This window comes from Drosophila ficusphila, unplaced genomic scaffold (assembly GCF_018152265.1).
Source record: "Drosophila ficusphila isolate 14025-0441.05 unplaced genomic scaffold, ASM1815226v1 contig_197, whole genome shotgun sequence".
NCBI classification, from domain to species: domain Eukaryota; kingdom Metazoa; phylum Arthropoda; class Insecta; order Diptera; family Drosophilidae; genus Drosophila; species Drosophila ficusphila.
Genome location: NW_025064091.1, coordinates 9,104,211 through 9,128,061, shown reverse-complemented (window position 1 = coordinate 9,128,061; position 23,851 = coordinate 9,104,211). Strand labels below are relative to the sequence as shown.

At 40.1% G+C, this 23,851-nt stretch overlaps 1 protein-coding gene across 6 annotated transcripts; it reads right to left on the bottom strand.

Moving 5' to 3' along the window:
• Positions 1-446: 446 nt before the first annotated feature.
• On the bottom strand, positions 447-23,229 carry LOC108091168 (syntaxin-binding protein 5). Of its 6 annotated transcripts, none has more exons than XM_017190209.2 (23): positions 23,063-23,229; positions 18,837-19,370; positions 18,289-18,386; positions 18,030-18,218; positions 17,506-17,640; positions 17,373-17,436; positions 16,851-17,058; positions 16,711-16,786; positions 16,303-16,457; positions 15,910-16,091; positions 15,356-15,838; positions 14,842-14,984; positions 13,270-13,447; positions 9,157-10,042; positions 2,740-2,856; positions 2,544-2,666; positions 2,169-2,288; positions 1,643-2,098; positions 1,408-1,516; positions 1,258-1,344; positions 1,100-1,195; positions 869-993; positions 447-803 (listed from the first exon to the last, which is right to left on the bottom strand). In XM_017190209.2, the coding sequence occupies exons 2-23, from the start codon at positions 18,957-18,959 to the stop codon at positions 547-549; spliced, it is 4,410 nt and encodes a 1,469-aa protein (XP_017045698.2). In that variant the 5' UTR covers positions 18,960-19,370; positions 23,063-23,229; the 3' UTR covers positions 447-546. The 6 variants fall into 6 exon arrangements, with proteins under 6 accessions (XP_017045698.2, XP_017045704.1, XP_017045702.1 ...); XM_017190215.2 differs by lacking the exon at positions 9,157-10,042 and adding an exon at positions 7,871-7,931; XM_017190213.2 differs by lacking the exon at positions 9,157-10,042 and adding an exon at positions 4,754-5,351.
• Positions 23,230-23,851: the final 622 nt, after the last annotated feature.

Here is a 23,851-nt window from a genome sequence, read left to right as displayed (position 1 = left end):
ATCGACGGGCATGCCTGACGCCTTTCAACACTGCCACTTGGCGCTAGATTTGAATTAATCAAAAAATACACACAGAAGTGTATGTGGAGTTGTAATGAGCCACGAATGTCCAATTAATGTTGTTTTTATTTTTGAAGGTGGGAGGATTTAATATTGCGATACTAAGAACGTTTATTTTAAGTTTTTACAGCCACGGCCACCAAATAATATAAATAAAACTAAACTTAACACAATCTAATAAAGTTAAATAATGTTTTTCTTACCAAAACCAACAATCCAATAAGACGCCATAGTGCTTGTTTTTTGGTCTATATATTTTTATTAAAAACAGTTTTTTTTGGTTGGTTTTTCTCTTTCAGTTTTTTTTGTTTTTGTGAATTTTCGGTTTTGTTGATTTTTTTTTGTTTTTGGTTTTCGGTTTTGTAAATAACGTGACGACTTGAAAACAGAAATTAAATAAGTGTACTTTACTCGTAATGTAGTAGAAAGTGTTATAAAAGCAATATTACAATAACTGTGGTAGAATTGGCTCCTAAAATAGATATTTTACAACTGATACCACTTCTTGTCTTTATATTTAAGCATTAATTGATGCGCAGTGCCGCTGAAATCTTGAGCAGTGTTGGCCATGCGCTCGGCGCGCTCCTCCAGCAAATTGAGCTTCTCGCCGCGCTCCATGGCCAGCTGGTGCGCCCGGCTGATCTCCGACGCGGCGGTGGAAGCCCGCTGGCCGAGCTGATCCAAAGTGGCCCCGGGTATGTGCCGGGCCACCGATCGATTCGGCTTCCCACTCTGCTCGCCAACTGCCCGATTCAAAGATGAATAGTTAACTCAATGACAGCCCAGCTTTATCTTTCTATAAACTCACATAGCTCCTCGCGATCCAGGAGCTTGGCGCCGCCGCCAAAAAGACCCTTGAAGAAACCCTCCTTCGGCTGTTCGGGCATTTCGTGTACCGTATATAGTTCACCCATCATCTCCAAAATAAATTGACTGCAAAAATAGAAAAAGATTAATAAAATAACAAAAGTACAGTTTTATTTAGATGATTGTTAATTTGTTTATAATATATCTAAAGCCATTAAAACTTTAAGCTTACCAAAATTCCGATGATATCGTGAATTTTTGAATTTCGGTGGGCGATGCCATGTACAATCCATGACCTTTATGACTAAAGCAAAATATTTTTGATATTCTGTGGAACAAAAACAATATAATTTGAAAAACCTTAAGGAATCAGTTAAACTTGTAACTTACTGAGTTGTATCTTCATGAACAATGATCTGTTGACCCCATATCGAAAGCATTGGATCCACAATTCCCTGTTTACATTTTGTTTGAAAACTAAACAGAGGAGAGAACATTAGTCTGGGGAGAGCAAATGTAACTTTAAAAGTCAGGTCTCACCTTAGTTCCATAAGCGGTAAGAAATCAGTATCCAATAACAGTTTTAGACTAGGAAGACTATGTACCATTAGATGGCCATTCGAAAGATAGGTTGCTAAGCAAGAGCCATCTGAAAAGAAGGATTAAAAAAATTATGAATAATAATTATCGCAAAACGTGATATTGATGGAATATGATAGAATAAATGGTTAATTGACAAATAGATGGATTCTTGATTAAAGGGGAATTTATAAACCTTTCATCGTGATAGTTTCTGCCTTGACTGCAAAATCCATTTCCGATAATTGTATGCGGTTGATGCAGCACTGGTTGGCCACATCGAAGACTTTTGTTTGCTTCTCGCTAGCGATAACGATGTATTGTCGATCGGTGAGGGTTTCCAAGCCGGTGCTGACGCTTCCGCTGATGCCGCTGCTGCTGGCGCTGCTGCTGCTCATCCCACCACCGGTGGCCGCTCCACTGCCGCTGGCCGCTCCGCCGAGTGCCGCTGCACCACCGCCGCCACCGGCTGATGCTCCGCCACCGCCACCGGCGGCTGATCCGCCCGTCGCACCACCGGCTGCACCGCCGACAGCTCCGCCGGCAGACGCACCACCCGCCATGCCGCCAGCGACCGAAGTGTTTGATATTGTATTGGCAGTTGTCGGTGTGAATGTGGGACTGGTGCGGCTGCTGCTCTTTGTGGGTGTGCCTTTGGTCAGGGAAAATATTAAGTATCTTAGTTAGTACGATGATCAGATATGCGGCTGCTCAGGTCTTACGGTCTTTGTTGTCCCTTTTCTCGTCACGCCAGGTCTCAAACGTATAGGGTATGATCGAACCGTATGAGTCTAAAAAAGACATGGAAGTTATGGATCCTTTAAGTCGTACCACGGGGCCACCTGGAAAGGGAATAGATATATTTGATTTTTAATTTCGATTCAATTCACTTCTTAAATAAATTACAAATTATTAACCATTTAAAGTTCATAAAAAGTAGTTCGCATAGTTATAACTACAAAAATTCAAGAAGAAAGATTGATCTTATAAAATTATAATAATACTAGTTTTGATAAAGAATTTCTAACAAACTTTTTAAAACAGTTAAGCAGAAACCCACTCAAACTCAAAACAAATATTTTATTTGGTTACTTTACCATTTATTGTAATCAATACTGGCTGAGATTTGCGCACATCTCGCTCCGGCATGGTGATGAACAATGTCAGTATCGAACCGAAACTAGTTCCAATCCACAAAGTAGGAACAAGTGTCAAAATATCTGTGATTTTAAGGAAAACCAATTAAACGAAATATAATATCATCAATAGGAAATAACCGTCAATAAGTCTTACCATTTCGTTTTGCATAACTCTCGATAAAAGCTAAGCAGGTAACAGATTCAGAGGAAGACATATCAATGCTGGACATTGACGATGATCTGGATCTTGAGAAAGTTCCATCCAATTTATCTGTAATTTATTTGGGGTTTGTTTTGGGAATCAGAAATTGGTTTGTTGATGGATGGCATATAAATAGAAGAAAGAAAGAGAGAGATAGATAAAACAGTTACATCAAAATCGTTAGAAACGTTCATAAATATTGTGAAACAGAGACAGGCGGATATAGAAATAGAGAGAGAGAGAGAGAGAGTAGAGTGATAAAGAGAGAGAGAGAGAGAGAAAGTAAAAGCGGCGGGCGGTAGTAGGCAAAACTTTTGCTTAGAGTTTTAATCGAATTAATGCTTTATTATCTAATTATTTATTATATTTGCGATTTTTGCACTATGTTGTTTTTGCCCTGCACAACACTAAAAATACCGCTAGGCTGCCTAATTTTAGTGGGTTGCTCTATGTGTGATTTGCATGTGTATGTGTGTTTATTAATGTTTACATCAGTCGTTCGTAGGATTATTTTAAAAAGTAGTTTTAATTTAAAACTTAATATTATTTATACATTTTGTTTTTTACCATGAAAATTAGTTTCTTGACTTTTAACAAAGAAAGTACATTACTCCTTCGTATAGACTGCAATTTTTTTCATTTAATTATTTTGTGTGATTAAAAACAATTTCCTGGTTTCTTCATCTACGAACGACTGTTTCTTTTATTTGTTGTTTTTCTTGTATTTTTTTAAGTGATTTTTCATTGAGTTTTTTTGCTGTGAGTGCAATTTCGGAAGCAGCAGGCGTCTGACTAGTAACGAAAAAAACTCACGAAAAAAAGGACGAGTGAAATTTCTTGCATGTGTGCTTAGCTATGTATGGGTGTGTGTGCGTGTGAGTATGCATGTGTGTGGACTATGCAAATTTTAAGTTTCTTCCAATAAAGTCAGATTTTGTTGTACTACTTTTCCATAATCTATATAGAAATCCGGTTAGTCTTATTCTTGGTTTAGTTATTCGGTTTTAACATTTGTTTTTCTGGTTCAAAGCGTGCCAAATGCAAATACAAATACCGAGAGAGAGATAGAGAGACAGAGAGCGAAAGAGATAGATATAGTGGGAGACAGGAGCAGAGAGGAGGAGGAAAAAGAGAGAGAGTAATAGTAGAGAAAAAGAGACAGCGAGCAGAGAGCGAACGAGCGAGCGAGACAGATAGAGAGAACATATTCATATGCACTGTACTGTTATAACTAGATTGTTTTTCTAGGGCTAAAGAAAGAGAGAGACAGAGAGAGCGAGCGAGCGAGCGAGAAAGAGACAGACAGCTCCAGCCATCGCCCCCCTCAAAAAATCCCAAAAACATTAGAGAACAAAAAATGTAAATAAAAATATCGAAGTTTTTCAAAAATTCCAAATTTCATACACTCACACACCAAAATACCCACACACACACACACGCTCACATACAGAGGAAGGGGGCGGGGCCACAAGCAACGTGCATCGTCTGCTGTCCATAGTTATGTGTGTGGGCGTGTGCTTGGATGTGTGCGTATGCAGTGTGTGTGTGTGCAAAGAGAGAGAGACAGAGATACAGTCGAACTTCTGTGTTTTCGGTTGTAAACGATGCAGATGCTGCACTAAGCGAATCTTTCTTTTGGTATTTATCCCCTTTAAAAGGTTTGATTGGAAAGCTATGCTGGTGTTTCTACTCTGAAGTGTTAATAACACGGAAAGTTCGCTCAGGAGAAGTTCAACTGTGGATACAGTGTGTATTGCGTGTTGTGGTACACTTGAAAAAAATGCAATTTTGTAGTTTATGATTAAGAGGTGCATTCTGTTTTCTTTTTGTTGTTGCTTGTTAATAGTTGTTGTTGCTGTTGTTGTTGCTTGTATTTATTGCTGTTGTTGTAGTGATTGCTGTTAGCTGTTATTGTTGTTGTAGTTGTAGTTGTTGTTTTTTCTGTAGTGCTCTGTTGTGCTCCCACCTTGTGATTTGGACTTTTTTAGGGACTCGTACGATGTCACTGACTGCTGTTGCTGTATAACGGATGTTTGATGCGTATACGGATGCGGATGCGGATACGGATGCGGATGCGGATGCTGATATTGATGTTGTTGCGCACCTGCACCGCTAGCACCACCACCACCGCTTGCACCACCGCACTCGCCGCCCCAGGGATCACAAGACGCATCAAACGATTGCTGCTGCTGCTGTAGTTGCTGTTGCAACTGTTGCGACACCTGTTGCTGCTGCTGCGGCTCAGCCGCACCAACTCCAACTCCACCAAATCCACCGCTAATCATCGCACTGCTAATACCACCAACACCAACACCGCCACTAGCAACACCCGCACCTGCATCGTCTGCACCGTAAATGGAGGATCCTGCCAATGTTGCCGCTGCTGCTGCCGCTGACGTCGACGTTGTTGCAGGATCACCAGGATCAGAACCGCCCATCGATAGTTGTTGCTGCTGCTGCTGCTGCTGTTGTTGCTGCTGCTGCTGCTGTTGCTGCTGTAACTGCAACTGTTGCTGCTGCTGTTGCTGTTGCGGTGCTGCTGTTGCAGCTCCGCTGCCGTTGATCTGGGCAATTGCAAAATATACATAAACAATAATTGTGGGAGACACGGGAGAGAGAGATAGAGAGATACACACACATAGTCAAAGATAGAGAGATTGAGAAATAGAGAGAGAGACAGAGAGAGAGACAGAGAGATAAATGCACTAAATGATTGAATGGCCATCTCTTTCACATTTCGTTGGTTTTTCGAGTTTTGTTTCCGTTTCTTTTTGCAATTTCATCTGTTGTTCTATTTTGTGCCGAGTGGGTGTGTGTGTGTGAGCTGTGTTGGTGTGCGTGGTGAGAATGTTGCATACTTTTTAGAGACGCTCAACATAAGGGTTAACGAAACGTAGTGTGCAAATTAGGACAAATTTCGGTGAGTTTTTGTACAGTGAAAGCTAAGTACATTTTCCAACTTAACTAAAGCTACATTTCAACGGAAATAGTGAACTGTGGCTTAAGTTCCATTTTCAGCTAAACAATTTTCAGTGGTGTCTGGTCTATGAAATGCTATGGTGAGTTAAGAAGCTACCCAAAAAACATTTTTATCAACATATATCTATACACTTTTTTCGTAAGAAATTTATTTCAAAGATTTTTCAATAAGTATACGCGATGAACATGTCGTATACTTGATATATTCTGCATGATCAACTTGACGTATGCGTAATATGCAAGCTCTTCTATTATCAAATTATCGAACTTATGTGGAATCTTTGCTTTTCATAATTCATTTTTCTCTTCAGCTGATATCTTTCAATGTGAAATGCATTAATATTTGTGAGTATGACTTTTCTAATGGTTCTCTCTTCAAAACATTGTTAATCAAAAACCTTTATCTGAATCTGTATTGAATTCAGTTAAATGAAAACAAAAACTTACTTTTCAATTTTATCAGTAAATCAGTCTTTTTAACTCGTTTCTTAGACACAAAGTTTTTCTAGATAAAAAAGTTAAAGATCAATTAAATAAAAAATGTAAGCATAATTCGTCCTGGCTAGCAAGCGATCACTGTAGTTAGAGTGCGTGTTTTGTTACTTGATCAATTTAAAGTAGTGTCCGATGATCGGTTATCGTTTGTCGTTAATCGGTTCTTTTCAGGTGCATAGGAAACAAAATAGATTTTGTTTTTGTGTTGAGATGAGATAAATACAAAAGCGTAAGATGACGATTAGATTTTGGTGAACAGTGCATATTGTGTGTGTGTTAACACTTAGTATTCGCTTAGGTAACAAGTTATCGAGGCAGCGAGTATTCGACCACAACACAAATACGAGTACACAGCGAGAAACGGAGGCGTCGTTGCAGTGGTGGTGGGTGGGTGACATTGATTGGGTGGCTTGGTTGACAGTGATTAAGATGAGGCACAACAAAAACACAATAACACGATAATAATTATTTAGGTGATCATAGCAAGGAGTACATTGGAGTAGAATACGTTCGCAAATGTTATGTTATGTTACGGAATGTGTGTAAGTACAGAAAATTACGAGCGAAACAGAGAGAGAGAGAGATTAGACAGATATATAGATTGAATAAACGTTTGTGGGTCTCAGGTTAGAACGAGAGGTTGACATATAGGTAGACATGTGGCTAAGCGGGTGGATATATTAAATCGATTTAAATTATTTGGTTATATATGTATTAGCTTAGTTAATAGATTTTTCTTCATAATTGTTCAACATCTTGTTTTGGTTGGTATTTGTAATTATGTACAAGTGAGATATGGTTGGGTTAAGCGCTAAGCAGTAACGGAAACGAAAATAAAGGCAAAAGGCAACGGTAAATTTGCTTATCGATAGCCAGAACACACATTCAATAGAACAATCGAAACGAAAATAATTATCAAACGAACGGAGATTAAAATCGTTGAAATAACCCAAGTTATCGATAGCAGGAACCAAGGCCATCGATAGCAGAGAAGGCAACCAGGGGCGTTGGGGCGCAGGTATCGAGGGGGCAGGGGTTTTGGGCCGAAATCTTTGATGGGAGCACAACAATTGAGCTTGACCTCGCAACCGAATTCTGTCAATACGCTGTTCAAAGTGGCATCGATCAACAAATTGCAACCAGAAGACACAGGGTAATGCGATAATTACCCGTAATGAATCGCTTACTGATTTTGCTTTCATTATGTGTGTGTGTGTGAGGGGTGAGTTGGAGATGTGATCTTATAGACTAAACACAGAAAGTGGTCAACGTACAACAATCAACATTTCGTTTTGGGGTTTTTCGATTTTGGTCACATTTCAAATGCACTTTCTCTTTGCACAGTGCATACACAGTGTGTAGTGGTGAGTTTGTGGTGTGATTGGTGAAAAATTTTGGGGCATTTCGTGTTTTGGCCTACGGCACCCGCTTTACATTGATCTCTTAACTTAAGATGTATATACTGTGAGAGATTTATAGTTACACATTGTACATGGGTGTGATGGTGCTTGTTAGTGGCTGTTGTTTGTATGTTTGGGTGACTGGTGAGTGGTGGTGGTGGTGGTGGCGGTGTTGTTGCTGTTGTTGTGATGGTTGTTAAATGATTTACCAAAGAACTTCCACACAATCACATACAGGCAGTTGTATTGCAGCTCTTCTGCATCCGATGCCTAGGTATTGAGGAGAAGAAGAAGCATAGATAAGAAATTTTTGGCAAAAATTTGTACTTCGTTTGATTTTTTTTTGTTTTACGGTTGTTGGTTTAAGTTGTTGTAATTGTTTTTGGTGCGTATGTGAACTTGTTGGTTGCTGTTGTTATTGCATCACCTTGTGGTTGTAGATAGCTGTTCTAGTTGTATTTTGTTGTTGTTGTTGGTTGTTTTTTTTTACATTTATATATATTAACTGTTACGTTTACTTCATTTGGTTGCTGTTTATTAATTAGCTAACTCTCTACAAAGTAGGCTCTATACACAAAATGCAATTTTGGTTTTAGTTTTTGTTTCAAAAATCAACAAAAGAAGCATCATCAGATTTTTGGATATCGTTTGGTTCTCATCTCTAGATTCGATTTCGGAATATGCACATTTCTAGGGAGGGGGGTTGGTAACAGAGGCGTGGTCATGGGGGCACAGGTGCTAAGTTTACAGTTTTATCTCATTTTGTTTGCTATTTTCTACAGCTTGCAGCAACTAAAAGCGACAAAAAGCAAAGGCACAACACAAAACAGAAAGGGAAAAGTGAAAAACCCAAACAGAAGCGGCGACAGAACGCCGAAGGTCGGGGGAGAAGAGTGAAAGAGACAGGGGGCTGGGCAGGAAAAAGGGTTGAGTGGAGAAGAGGGGACATCATTTGCAACGTCGAGGAAGGAAACACTGCGTTTATGTGGGACTCAGTTAGCCGAAAAGAACTCCATTAGAATAGTCAACTTATTCTAGTTAAATTAGTTTTTTAATGTTAAAAAGAGAAGTGTTAAAATATAACTATCTGAAAAATATTATTATTTTTAAAGCACGAAAATCAAAAAACATATTCATTTATTTCTAAAGAAGCTATGTAGAAAGCATTAAAGTTCAATGCCCCCACGTGGGCGCCAATTAATATGTTAAACGATTTCTTTCATATTTTCTTACTTTATCACAAAGAAACCATCGCATAAACGCAGTTACTTCCCAAATAATGGAACGAAATTTCAAATCCAATTCAAGGACTCCGATTCGGATTCCCAATTGACGTTTTGTCTGAATGCCTAGCGACCACTCAGCAATAAACTCGCTCGCTCGCTCTGCATATACTTATGGGGCTCAAACCGCTGTCGTTTAGAGATGTTTAAGCACTCTCTATTTTGTAATTCGGGGAGTTGGGGTGTAATCCTTCGCTCGGGGCCATACTTACGTATCTTCTTGCCTCCAACGCCGCTTCCGCCGACTCCTCCGCTGCCGCCGGCGGCTCCACCGCCCGTGAGCGGCGAGATATCGTTCTTGAGGGTCCGAGTACCGCCGCGTAAATCTCGCGGCTGGTACTTAATGTTCGGAACAGACAACAGCCGCTGATCGCGCGACTTTTCCTTGAACTTTTGGCGGGCGGGCTTCAGCGGAGCGGGTGCATCCGCCAGCGGCAGATTGTTGGGCCGCTCCACCTCCACGGCAGCTGGCTGTTCAAAGTCAACCCGACGAACGCCACTGGCATTGGTGCTGGTGCTGGCCCCCTCGTCCGGCGAATCGGTTGTGGAGGATCGGAACTTGCCACGAACGGCCGGCGATGGCGATGGTGCCCCCACGTTGGGCGCCACTTCTGTATCGTCGGACGCCTCCTCTTCCTTGCCCTCGGGCGTCGCCTCCTCTTCTGTGGGCGGCGGTGTGGCATTCTCTGGTGACACCTCCTTGGGTGTGTAGAAAATAGAGCTATTCTTCAGCGAATCCATGTCAGTGTTGACATTCAGACCGCCGATCTTCATATTGACTTTCGATAATTGACGCTTCAAATTGAACGTTTTCCAGGACATGGACTTCCGTCTGTCCTGCATCTCCTTGGGAGCCGCGTCCTCCCGCAGGGGACTCTTGGCCATCATGGCCGCCGAGACTGCCGCTGCCGCTGCCGCCGTTGATGCTGCCGATCCGCTGAGCAGTGTTTCGCGGGCACTGTTCACCACCACCGGATCCGGTGAACTGGGACGTGAACTGGACGTTCCCGCTGCCCCGCCTTCGCCGTGGGCCGCTGATTCGCCAGCCTCCGGTACAAACTCAAGCGACGGACTATCCGGACTGGTCGTATCGTTCAGCTAGATGAAGATCGGGATTTTTGGGGGGTAGGGGCAGAGTTTTAATTTTGTTTTTTGTTTGTTTTTTTTTTTGTTCGGTTAGGCAACAGTAAGAAAAATAGTGGTCGGTTTCGACGGACAGGGGAATTGGGGCGGGGCTTTTGGGTTAAGGGGTTTAACATTCACTTCGTTTTGGGTTATTGGGTTTTTATTATAAGGTTTTTGTTTTGGTTTCTGTTTGATTTGTTCTCTTTTCTTTTCTTCGGTTAGCAAGCCCAAAGATGCATAAATATAGCAGCAACCATTGAATGAAAAAGTGTGGAAGGATTTGAAGTTTAAAGATATTCAAAGAAATAACCACAGCGAGAAGATGCTTAATGAATTGTGATAAAAATGTAGTGATGTCATAGTTTGATGTAAAAAAGTTATTTTATAGTTATTAATTACGGTTTTTATGACCCACATGACTATAAATTTTTGTATCATATGTAGGCCAACCACTGTCCCAAAAGCATGTTTATATTACAAGCAAAATGCTGATAAAGCTGATATGAGAAGATATAGTTATTAAGCAAAGCTTTTCATAATAAAGATAATATTTGATTCTTGTAAAGTTTGAATCTTAACAAACGTTTTGCACTTCTCAGGATTAAGCACACTTTTCATATTAATTACATCTTGTGATATTTAAGTGACAAATTGGAATTTTGAATTTTCTGTCCCGGCTCTTCATAAATAAAAGACTCCAAACAGACCTCTAGTCGAAATAATGCAACGCAATTCACTTTCACAGCCAGCTTTTAAGATTAATTAATTCTCTTTCAACAAGCTACCCATTGCGAGGGTATGAGTACTTTAACCTTTATCGTCGTCGTTTTAATTGCATATCGAAATAGGTCATGGTTTATAAATCATAAAAAGCGAAGAAGGAAAAAATGTGTGGATAAAAAAGAGGGGGAAATTGACGTTGGTATGCTTTTCAATGGCGTTACCGCCGTTTTACCCCTTTCTTTTCTGTTTTTTGCTTTCCAGGGCATGGATGGATGCTGCGCATTCTAGTTGCTGCTTATTTGCATTTTTGGTTTGCTCAAATTTTTGTTTTTCCGGAGTATGTTTGGTATGTACGTTTTTTTTACAAGGATAAACAGGGGTTAAACGGGGTTTATCGGGTTGGTTAAGAGAGGGGGATTTGGGGAGTATCGTAACATCAATTTACAACTTATACTTGATTTTTAGTTTATTATTTGGTTTCGTTTTTGTTTTTTTTTTTTTATGGAGTTAACAAACATCGAAAGGGGTTTAACTTTAGGCAACGACTTAGTTAGCTGTTATACTTGAGGCGTATAACAGTTTGATGCAAGGTGTGGGTGTGTACAACGAATACACACACGCACACACATACACATACGCATAGGCAAAACTCAAACACAAACACACACACACGCACAGGCAATACAACGGTTTTTGGTTTGGATAAGCTTAGATTTAATTTGAAATTAACTACGATCAATCATCAATTCAAATTAGGTAAAAATGTATATCAAACATTGAATAATTTTGTAGCTGCATTGGTGTTTGGGTAGGTGGTTCGGTGGTTATGTTACATAAGGTGTTTTGAAGAAAGGTGACAGAGCAGACCAAAGTAAAAAAATCACACACATACACTTCATCAATCCATCAATCAATCAATCAATGAGTTGGTACACAAAGACAGATAATAAGAGACAGATACAGAGAGAGGAGGAGAAACGTATCTTTTGTTGTTGTTGCTGTTGTTTATGTTGTTTCAGTTGTAATTGTTTCTTGGGTGTTCGCTAGGCACTTATTTTTCGGCCACAACTCAGATATAATCAACTCAAATCGAATCGAATCGGAGGGAATCGAATGAAATCAGATCGAATCAGTATCGGATCAATAAACACATGTACATGTTCAACAATAAAAGCCATCAATCGTGTCTATGCGATGGTCTTGGGCGCGGCAATCAAAGGGGATACACGAAAGAAAAATACACCAATCAACTAAATCAGTTCATCAATCATCGTATCGTAGGCAAGCTTCGTGCATAAAAAAAAGCTTAACGTTAATTTAAACATGATTTTTACCATGCTGCATTAAGTGCGCTCATTGAGAGACAGAGATAGACATTGGCTAGAAAACGAAGACAGAGATAGAGATAAATAGAGAGAGAGAGAGAGAGGGAGAAAGGGATGGCCATATTTAACTAGAACTGAATTGCTAAAACAAAAAACTAAATTCAAAAATAAATTACAGCCGATTCAGGATTAGAGCAGGATAGTTAGTAAGCTATAGCAGTATAGTATTAGGTTAGAGTGGGATGGAGATAGTTGTTTGGAAAGAGATAGCGCATTAGCTTATATGCTGAAATAGTTGTCTATTGTACACCGAAAAAACACTATTTAGCTAGTACCGGGCTATAACTATAGATATTTGAGTAAGTTTATATATTTTCTAGATATTCAGCTATTTATTTGGGTTATATTTGCTTGCATGTGGGCGTGTGTGTATACATATATATGGACTGGGGTCTAATCACTAGTGTGGGATTCAATCAATCGGATTCAATTCAAAAAATTGGCACAAAAATGCAGGAAGGTGACAGCGAAATAGATAGAGCGAGAGGTTAACTAAACGGAAAACGAAAACAAAGAACACAAACCAAAACAAAAGTTTCATTGGCTACGAGTTTTAAAAGTTAGCTCATACACACGAGTATGTTTAAATATATATAAAGATTATAATGTATATATCAATTTTGTATTTTGTTAGTATGTGATACGTAATAAAAATTTCGTTCGTTATGTAATAAGTAAATATCGGTATGCATATAAAGTTCGAATATATGTAAGATGTCTAGAAAAATACTGAATATGTAACATGTTCAAATGAGCTGAGCATTTGTTGGTCGGTGTTGGAATTTCAGCATACTATTGAGCATACTTTTCGGTCTGTCTGTGTTTTCAGTGTTGCTGTGGTTCAATTCAAATCAATTGCGAATTCGAATCATTTGGTCTGTCTGTGTTCTCAGTGTGGCTGCGTTTCAATTCAATTCAAATAAATTGCGAATTCGAATTATTTGGTCTGTCTGTGTATCTCGGTAAGGGTTCGAGTGTATGTTTGTACGCGATTTACTGCGATTCAGTTACATAATAAGTCTCGGTGGCAAAGAGAGACAGAGAGACTGACAGACAGAGAGGGAGAGAAAGAGAGAGATCCAGGGCACTTACCTGATCTGAGCTGGGCGATCGGCTTTGCTCCTCTTTGTTCTCAATGCGTTTTGGACTTTTTGGTGTTCGCGAGTAAGGATCATGTGCGCCATACAGATCGGGGCATGCAACACTCAATAGGCAAATTTTTTGGATTATATCAATTATGACAAGTCCATATTCGGTACCATAAGCCATTCTAAAAACAGAAAATATTCATATATATTTCCAAAATCAACTGCATACAAATCAACGCCACAAAACAAATGCGGGAAAAAAATTCGTTATCGGGGGGAAAAATTAACAAAACAAAATAATGACAAACAAAGGATATAATAAGTAAATACATAAACTGTGTTAAAAAAAGCTAAATAAAAAGCTTTGTAAAAAATACCAAATCCTTATCAATTAAAATGCTACTCTCAAGAAAATACTACATATGTTGCAATTAAATTGTACTAATTCTTTACTCTATTAATTTATTGTATTTACTAACAAAAATCTGCACTTCATTATTAAATGTTCTCAAAGAATATTAAAAAGAGTATAAGAAGTGTGCATAAAAAAATAAATACGAAAGCAAACTACAGTGCTTAGCTAACGTAAAAAAAATTTGAAAAAATACTAATTAATACTAATACGAAAATGAAATTTGTAAGCATAAACAAAAAAAAAAATCAAAATTAAGAATGGAAACTTAAAGACGAATACGTTTAAAAAACGAAAACCTTAAGACAAATGAATTATTTTGATGCGCATCATCACTCACACACGCGCACACACCAGGCACTAAAATACGGATCCGTCCGGTTTTGAGTCGGTTTTCAAGTTCATTTCGGGTCATTTTCGGGTTAGTCTGGGAAAAAGGGGATTCGGTTTTAAGCTCCAGGAAGACAGGGAGTCACAAATCTGTCCAGGATGTTAAGGGGGTTGTAAATACCAAGGGGCGTTGATTTTGTAGTTTTTTTCGGTCTGCTTGCAACTGTTGCATACTACGGAATACACAACGCAAACAAATTCAACAAAAGCGGTGCTGCTTGGGGGCGGGGCAGAGGCGTTGGCAAAGGCGGGGTGTGGCAGGTTCCAGGGTTTTTTTTTTTTTTTTTTTTTTTGTTTATTTTGGGCAGGCTAGAACACTCAACGAGCGTCAGCGGAGGTTTGTTCAATTCTTTTTTTTCGGCTACGTCTCAGGCGCTTTTCAGAGAACGTCATGCATATACGAATACAAACTAGACTACGTCTATATATTTTTTTTTTTTTTTTTTTTTTTTTTTTTTGGGGAAGGGGGGCAGGGTTTTGGGTACTAGTATCTTTTAAGTCCGCTTTCCTGTGTCCTTTGTCTGGTGGGTGGTTGGGTGGCTTGGCTTGGCTCTTGGCTGGTTCTTGTTGGCGGTGGGGGCTTCTGGCTGGGGCTTTTGGTGGTGGTGTGTGTTCGTGTGTGGCTGGATCGATGGGCAGATGGATCGCTGGTTGGTCGGATGGACGGATGGATGGATGGATGGATGGATGGATCGAAGCGAGTTTCACGGGAATGATGGACTTATGGGATGAGCGCTGTCTGGATGGACAGGTGGCAGCAACTACACTACTTACAGGCCATAACTGGAGCTGATGCACAGCGAGGTGACCTGCACGTTCCGGCGATTGGGTCCGGTGGTGAGGCAGACCAGCTGCGACTGGAAGCCCGGTGGCTTGCGCTGCGCCCCAAAGCGCACCTTCAGCGAACACTCGGTTGTCTGTGTAGAAGAAAATAAAGGTAGATTAATAACACATCAGGAAAACTTAACAATAAAAAAAAAACTAGCAATTAATAAGATACTGTTAAATAGTTACAGAACAAATTCTACATTAAAAATTGATTCCTATTACGTATTTCTAGGTTAACATATTTTTTTTTTCTAGCCAACTATTAAGTTGAAAGATAACATTTTTTATCTCCTGTGAAGTTGCAAACAGTTGTAGGTTTTAATTTGAAGTCTTTTAAAAGAGAAGAACTTTTTATATGCTTTAAAAATTGATTGCAGTCCTAGAAAAGTATCCCTTGAAAATAAAACAACTTGGTGTTGTTGCGTTAAATAGGAACCTTGGGACTTAGGTCAGCAATTACCTTATCCGAATCACTCGATTCCGTCTTCTGCACTTGATGGCCCGTGAGGAAGTCGCACTCGGGACTCGTGCCGTAAATGTCATCAAAATTCTCATAGAGTATGGGTATCTCCAGCACCAGGACCTCCGACGTGGACTCCACCTTGCGGAACTTGAAGAGCATCACTTGGCCCATGGCGCCGGCGACACAGAGGCGTCGCGACTCCGAGCAAAGAAAGATTAGGTGCACCGCCAGCGGATTGTCGCTTTCCGGATGCGAGTGGGCGACGTGGGAGCGCGGCTTCTCGAACATCTTGGCTGTCTTTAGCTTGTAGAGGATCTGCAGCGTGCCGGCACCGGAGTCCCAGAACTTGAGGCTGCCGTCCTGGTGTCCGGTGATCACGATCTCCGAATAGCTGCACGACGCCGGCGACCACTCGCCACCGGATATCGGCCATTCGCGCTCCGAGAAGCAGCTCTTTTTACTTGTCGTTGTGCGACCAACCTACATGGCAAATACCGCAAAGATTACTCAACTGTTCAAGAGGGATTTGATTTGGTGTGGAAGGAACTCACTGAATAGAAAGCAGGAACCAAATCCGATGGGCAATCGGTTAAATATGTGCAACATGTAACAGGTGATTCGTGTAAGTCCATTGGATAAGGCGATTCAAAACATGGAAAACCGGGTGTTAATAAGTCTATTAATACTAAGTCGTATTGCAGCAGCACAGCAATTGCATACGGCTCCTGGGTCTCTGAAAAATCAAACAGAAATTAATGTCACTAAATCCTTTTCATGGAATTAATTTATGATAATAGATAGTTTTTGTAAAACACTTTAAAGCAAAAGTTCTTCTGAGTTTGATACTTTATACAATTAATAAATCGATTTTTGATAATCTATTTGTATACTTGTAAAAGGTCATAGGTTTCTTTTAGTTGTTTTCATTAATTATAGATACCTACCGCAGGGCCAGGGATTCTCGCAGAGTGTAATGAAATCGCATACGGCGTGCTCCATCTCCAGCACCGTGGTGGCCTTGCCCACCATCACCGTGATGCAGTTCGACTTGGAGCCCTTCTCCGAGGGCATGCCGCCCGAAAAAATGGTGAAGGTCTCCCTGTAGGCAATAAAGAATATATACAATTTTATATGAGTCAAGTGTTTATTATTAATTGGGGTTATCAAGCTGAGAGAAGCTTGTGCTGACTCTTATTGCGTTGTTTTTATGATTATTGCTACAATATAAAGATTGTAAACTCAGTTGTGCGAGGCACTGCAGCACTTTTACCTGTCTCCAGATAATGAAAATTAAACACAACAATAAATGTTTCAACGCGTAATTAAAATAAATGGGAATGGTGTTTACTCACCCAGTTGCGCTGGACTTCAAATCAACTTTATAAATCGGTTTGCATTTCTCCGCGTTGCCATCCTTGTTGATTTTAGCTGAAACACACGCGAAAATGAATCAATTGAGATGCATAATATGTAGTTTGGAGGTGGGACTTACCATGCGGACAGACCTGCGATTGGGGCTTAGCCTGCGGCTTCGTGGGCCAGGAGCAAATGGAGCCATCCGTGTGCGAGGACACAAAGTACTTGCCCTCGTAGTGCCAGGCCAGGGACTTGACGGCCTCGGCAGCCTGCCATCGCAGCTCAGCGGATTTCGCCTTCAGATCCCACAACACAAGCAGCCCGCACTCAAATGCAATAAGCAACTGTGTGAAAAAAAGAGGGTTTGTCAGTCAGCATATATAATACCATTTAGAAGGGAAAGGCCACAAAAGAAGGAAATATTTTAAGCACTGATATCTCACATATTACCAAATAAGATCTTATTATCTATTCGTTTTTTCAAGTGATATTGATATCTCACATATTACCAAATAAGATCTTAAACATTTTTTATGGTATCTATTCATCTTTTCAAGTGATATTGGTATCTCCCCTATTACCAAAAAAGATCTTAAACTGTTTTTTGGTATCTATTCATCTTCTGAAGTGGTCTTCCCCCTCAGCAATGTGAACTTACCTTGTTTGCATCCAATGGATTATCACATAACGCAATCACAGCACCTGGATGACTAGTTCTAACCCTGCATTAGGTTTAAACACATCGTTAGTATTTGATATTATGGGCTCGCCTCGGGGCGAACTGCACTTACACTTCAATTGCTTTATTCCAGTTAATAATATATCCACTAAGTGCAAATGTATCTATGTGAACAACGTGTATGTTTCCCTTCTCGGTGCCCACGTACAGCCATTTGCTGCCCACGGGCAGGTGTATGCAAGTCACGCTGCAAGAAAGACGGAGAGCTTATGTCATCGGCGATATATATTCGGGTTGGGTAGGAATTAACTCGAGTGATGGCCATTTTGATTCATACTTTTACTGGCCAATAAAGTCCGTAATAAGGGACAAACAATTAATTTGCGTCATCTCAATTTGAATGGATTTGTTCTGAGATTTTGATTAGTTTCCCTTAACTTTAGCTGGTCAGAAGTGATAGTATTAGTTTAACCTAAGCCTTAAGGCTTAAGATAAAGCTGAACACGAATCATGTAAGTTTTTTTTGCCTTGTTTTAATATCAAAAGGAACAACTCCCACACCTCCTAGTTCAAGGTTCGACTTTAATTAACCCTAATGAATTAATGAATGCAACTTGTGGGAATATCAAAACGTACCGCTCCCGTTGAAATTTTAGACTCTGCACAATGCGCGGTGTCTTTTGGCGAATGTTCCACAAGTGAATGGTGTCATCGGCGGTGACGGTGACCAAAGCGCCCTCGTTGACCAGGAATTGGGCAAAAAGCACGGCGCACTCTGATTCGCCCTCGTGTTTGGCATGGGCATCGACGCCAGGTCGTCCCAAACTAAGGTTGATAGGGTAAATGTAAAACAGATTAGCAACTCCCATAAAAAACAATTAAAGTTCACACTTACATGCGAATGTAGCCCGATTTGTCGCCAATCGCTAGTAGCTTTTGTACTGGATCGAAGGCAAAGGATGTGGGCGAGTATGGAAAGCCATGGCGAAAGGTCTGCGATAAAGAGAAAGCAAGGGGTTAGCACTTAAAATTTACAAATATAATTCAAATACGATAAATGTACAAAAATCTAGATTTTTTTGAGCGAATTGCTTAACTAAGAAAGCAAAAAAAAAAAGTTTCGGTCTTATCTCTTTAGACAAACTGATAAGTTTTTCTCATGTCACCGCTTACTTCTAGACACCTGAATTGCTCTTTCAGTCTCAAGCAAAGCCTTCAAAGTATTTTTATGTGTAATAATGAAACCAATAAATATCACTATGATTTTTTGGACACAATCTTTGGTCTTTGACGTTTTAAAACATCGGTCATAGCCGCGTGTGTCTTATGATAGATTCAAATCAATACAGCTACCAAATAAAACACCCGCTAGCTGCAACAGATGCCTTTAAGTAGAGACACTTTTTTTAAGGAACCTACATATGACATTTTTTTTAAACTTACTTTCTTTAACGTAAAGTGGTCGGCCTTGAGTTGCTCCTGGATCTCCTGCTCCTGTCGTGTGGCTTGGGGCTGAACGCTTTGTCGAAATCCATCTAGAACTCCTTTGAATGTGAACTTTTTCATTTTTGTAACATGGGTCGTCCTCGTGCTCCGGCTGCTCTATCCTCAGTTATGCGATGGTGCGCCTCCTCGAAAAGTCTGGCCAAGGAGGAATAGTTTGCCAAATAGTTTGGGTGCAAAGTGATACGGCGTGGACAAAGAGGCGGAGTGGATGGTGGTTCTACGGGGAAATAGTGCCGGGGCTGGGATGGGGGGATTATCCTGGTCCGAGGAGAACCGAAAAGTGTGGGGATTGGTTTCTTCCTCTGCCCGCGGCGAGTTTCTCCTTCGAGTCCTTGGTAATTTGTTGTCTTTAGATAGTGATAGAGCTGGGCGTAATCGAAACCAGAGGAGCCAGCGCTGCTCTGAGCTCGTCCTTGTTGTTTAATTTATTTTTGGGAGGTGAAACTAGGTTAACAATAGTCGAATTAAAAGCTGCAATCAACAAGAGAGAAAGGGACAGCAAATTAGAACGATTGCACACTAGTTGCAAGCTCAAATTACAATGTACTACACGCTGTAATGTATCCTAAGTGCTCCCCGAGGTCCTGTTAAGACACCCAGGACTCACCCAAGACATGTGCATGTATGTATGTGTTTTATTTAATCAAGTTTCATTTATATTAACTTTTCCAGCAAAAAACTTTATTAACACTGAACTACAAAATTCGAAGGATTTTGTTTCCATTTAATTATTTCTGTTTGTTTTAAGGATCTCTGATCTCGATTTTTTCGTAAGAAATTATAATCAATAGGACAATCAAAGAAAATAAAACAAAAATCTTTATTAAATTTAAAGAAATTCATTTTTTTATCTACACACAAAATACACATTGAAGGTTCTGTCGAACATAAAGTTTGCCGTACAGTTTCCTTAGAACTACAGGCATATGTTTCTTACTGTCGACCATTATTAAAATATACTACTCCGGAAACTTTGTTCTTACAAGCTTAGCAACTAAAGGAATGCCAATTTGGATATCGATAACAGCTGCCAATTGTCTGGATAGCGATATTAAATCGCTTTCTCTTTTGTTTGCTGGTTTTTGCGCTTTGTTTTGCTAGTTTCTTGTTTTTCTTTTTCCCCATTTCTTTTGTTTTTCGCCTGGCCTGTGGGATTACATAAACCTTGATTTCTATTCAGCCTTTGACAATGGCACACGTAGATTAATTAAGAGCCTTCAAACCCTTCCCCCACCTACTTTACCCCATGATGAGTGCGCGAAAGGGATGGCGAGAGAGAATCAATCTGTACAACGGGATATTGCGATTGCAATGGCGGATGTTAAATGTTAAGCGATTGTTTGCTGTTAATTGAAAATCGTTGCTGCCACATTATGTTGCACAACGGGGTATGTGTATGTGTAAGTTTGTGGGGATGTGGGGATATGGGTTGCCTATATATGCACTTTTTGATGGCACACAAATCGATTTTTTCGCACACTCGCATACATCGCAAATGTCGTGTGTGTTCGACTACTCAGCTTTCCTTTTTTGTGTGTGTTCTTGTTTTATTCTATGTTTTTTTTTCCTTTTTATTTTGCTGTTTTTGCTGGCTTTTTTTGCTTGTTTTATTTGCAATTGTTTACGCTTTGACAAACGTACACATGTACACTAGGACATACATACACATATGGGTCGCCAGGACGAAATGTGCGCAACAGTGGAGCAAAAAAAAAAAGCAAGAAGTGTTGGTGGGGAGGGTAGGGATGTGCGAAGAAGGACAAGCAAATCGTTGGCATACTTTAAATTTAATTCCCGCAAACAAACATTGCAGAGGGGCGGGGGGACAAAGAGGGAAATATAAGGGTGGGGGTGGCGCCTGATGGACAACAGGAGGTGTGTCTGTGTGTGTCCGTGTGTATGTTGATAATGACAGTGTGCTGTCCCCCTTCCACTCGTCCTAATGATGATTAAAATGCCATTGCAAAACGAGAAAGAGGAGCCTCGTGGGGAAGAGAGGGGGAGAGCGAGCGAGATGGAGTCGCAGGATGCTGCCCAAATCTGTGTATGTATATATGTGTACGTAAGCAGCTACCATCTCGCTTCCTCCCAATGTATGAGTGTGAGTGTATAGATAACCTCGATTTACAGATTTTTCACACACATATAGGCACTTCTTAGCTCTGCTTGTTGCTACTCACATGTTAGCTACATCTTCTTTTTATTATCCTGCTGCTGCTTCTTTTTTACTTGAACATAAAAGAAAAAAAAAATATTTTTTAACTTTTAACTTAAACTTTTTTTAAATTTCAGAAAGATCATAGTTTTTCTTAAGTTTTTAGATAGTCTTTTACACACAAACACACAGGAACACGACACTAAATAGGCGCGCTTTTTAAAATGTTTTTAGCTTTGATTTTATCACTCTTATTTTGTCTAAAAATACTTGTAAGGTTTACAATGTTTTTTTTTTGGGTTTTTTCTTGACTTGGACAACAAGAAATATGCTAGTGCTCGGCTGGTCAGTTGTCGACTGAGCTGCTGCTGTTGCTGCTGCGTTCCTGCTGTGGCTGCTGCTGCAAAAGTGAGAACGAGAGCGCCGGAGAGAAAGAGCAGGCGATGCTGCTTCCTAGGACCTCTACATGTATGCGTGTGTTAGACCCTCACACTTTCACTCACACCGCTTGCAATTTATGCTTATTGGAAATGTAACGGAATCAATCGGTGCTCCTTTTTTGTTTAGCCTACTTCAAGGCGTTCTGCCGATTTCGATTTAGATTAACGCAAAAAAAATCTCGGTTACCATGTACGTGTGTATGTGTGTGTGTGGACAGCTGCCATGTGAGTGACTATTGCGCAGGCTTACGCTATTTCGCCCTCAAAAAACGTTTTTCGCGTACACGCTGCTACATCCTGCAGCAACAACAACTGCTTGGGCAAAAACAATGCAAAATGTTTTGCGCGCGCGGTCACATGACACGAGTTACACACACACAGATACAGCACTTATACAACTGTAAAATTTGTTGAGGCAGCGCAGGAGCAGCATACACACATACACACACTCCCACAACTTTTTAAGTTTTTAAAATTGCAGGTTTTTTTTATTTACTTGGCCAAAACATCTGGAACAGATTTTCCAAGGGGTGCCTCTACTTTATTTTTAGATCTTTTGAATTTTGGAACAAATTTTGGCTAGGTTTTTGTGGTTTTTTACGATTTTTTTTTGGGGGGAAAAACAACGCGTGCGAACGCGTCGAGTGCTCTGCATCGAAAAACTCAAACTGGCAGTGTTTTCCGCGCAGTTTCCACGGCACGTGTATGTATATGAAGAATACACACACTTGCACGAATATCCTGGTTGGTTATGCAAAGCAGCGAGGGGTCCTAGGGTTGTCGCAGCTAGCTTTGATTTTGCCTTTACGAGAGAGCAACCCTGTCCGAGGTTTCCCCAGGAATCGATACTTGTTGTTGTTGTACAAAATGTGGGGAAGGGTCTTTGTTTTTAAGGAAGGGAAGTAATAATCTCACATGCGAGTACATACTGAAAAATGTAATCTGCTAAAATGTAAATACTGGCATACTCCCACAATATATGGCCCTCTCCTTCTAGCACACACACACGCACGCTCACAGGAAAATTTGCATGGTAATGAGTTATGTGCCGTTATGCTTTATCCTTTTTGTGCGGGCCCATTATCAATAACTCAGCAAAGTAGGCAATAAAAAGGAGCGCAAAAAGAGAAAGAGAGCGGGAGAGACTCTTGCGTCATGTTGGTTAATGTAGTCCAATAAGAAACTTGTTGGCCAAAGAACAAGAACAATGAAGATAGAACAGTGACTTTCGCTGCTCTGATAAGAATCTGCTTGGGGGAGCGAACGAGAGACAAAGAGGGATAGAGAGAGAGAGCGGGAGCTTAAGTGATTCATCTGGAGCGAAACGACCAGCAACAACTTAACGGTTATGGTGATGATATTAAAAAGCAGCTCGCAAATGCAAACATGTTGTCATTCCATCACACCCACACATACGCGTTAGAATTTGCATTTTGACTTGACACACACTCACTTACACTTAAAAACACACACACATATAGGGGACATAACATCATCGCAGCAGCAGCAGCAAAAACAAAAACAACGGTAACATCACAGTCCACCCACGGAATTCCAACCCCGCCCACCTGTTTCATGGCGATTTTCTCCGCTGCTGGACACTTGTCGCTTGGTGCTTGACGAATCCAATTGGACGATGCGGTTGCATCCACACGGGGACGATAAACAAAAAACGCAGCTACGAATGCAAACAAAAAGCGCGACAAATTAGAGCTGTGCTACCCACTCACGACGATATCGGTAAGTCGATTGTTTACGTTTCGAAACGCACTCGATTCATTTAGTTTCGATAGCTACCGATACTGCTGAGCAAATAGAAAAATATACTCTTTTAGTATATTCAGGGTATTCCCCGCTTTGTTCGCTTGCGCACTGATTGTATTTTCCAACATACGATGAATTGAAATGATATCTCAAAGAACGCAAAAATCAAGTTAAATAAAAAGATATTTTTATTTGTTTTATTTAACTTTGTTATAAAAATTATAGTTAGTTTTCGGGGCAGACTCAACTATTTTTTGTTTTAATTTGGAACATCCATTAATACAATCTGCATTTAATCAAAACCCTTTAAATAGCCGATAGTATTTAAATATAAAAGGTACGCATGAGACTGATTAACTCTATGTTAAATTTTATCTGAATTTCGTGGTACCTGGATTACAAAATCAAAGATTAGATTCCCATTTTATTATCAGCGCAGATTTATACGAATCTTCCTGCCAAAAACATATTTTTTTTTGTCTAAATATTAAAAATATTATTATAGTTTTTATCATTCAAATAGTCATTTAATATAAATTTTGATCGGTTATTATGTAATCAATCAATAATTAACCCCATTTTTAAAATTCTTT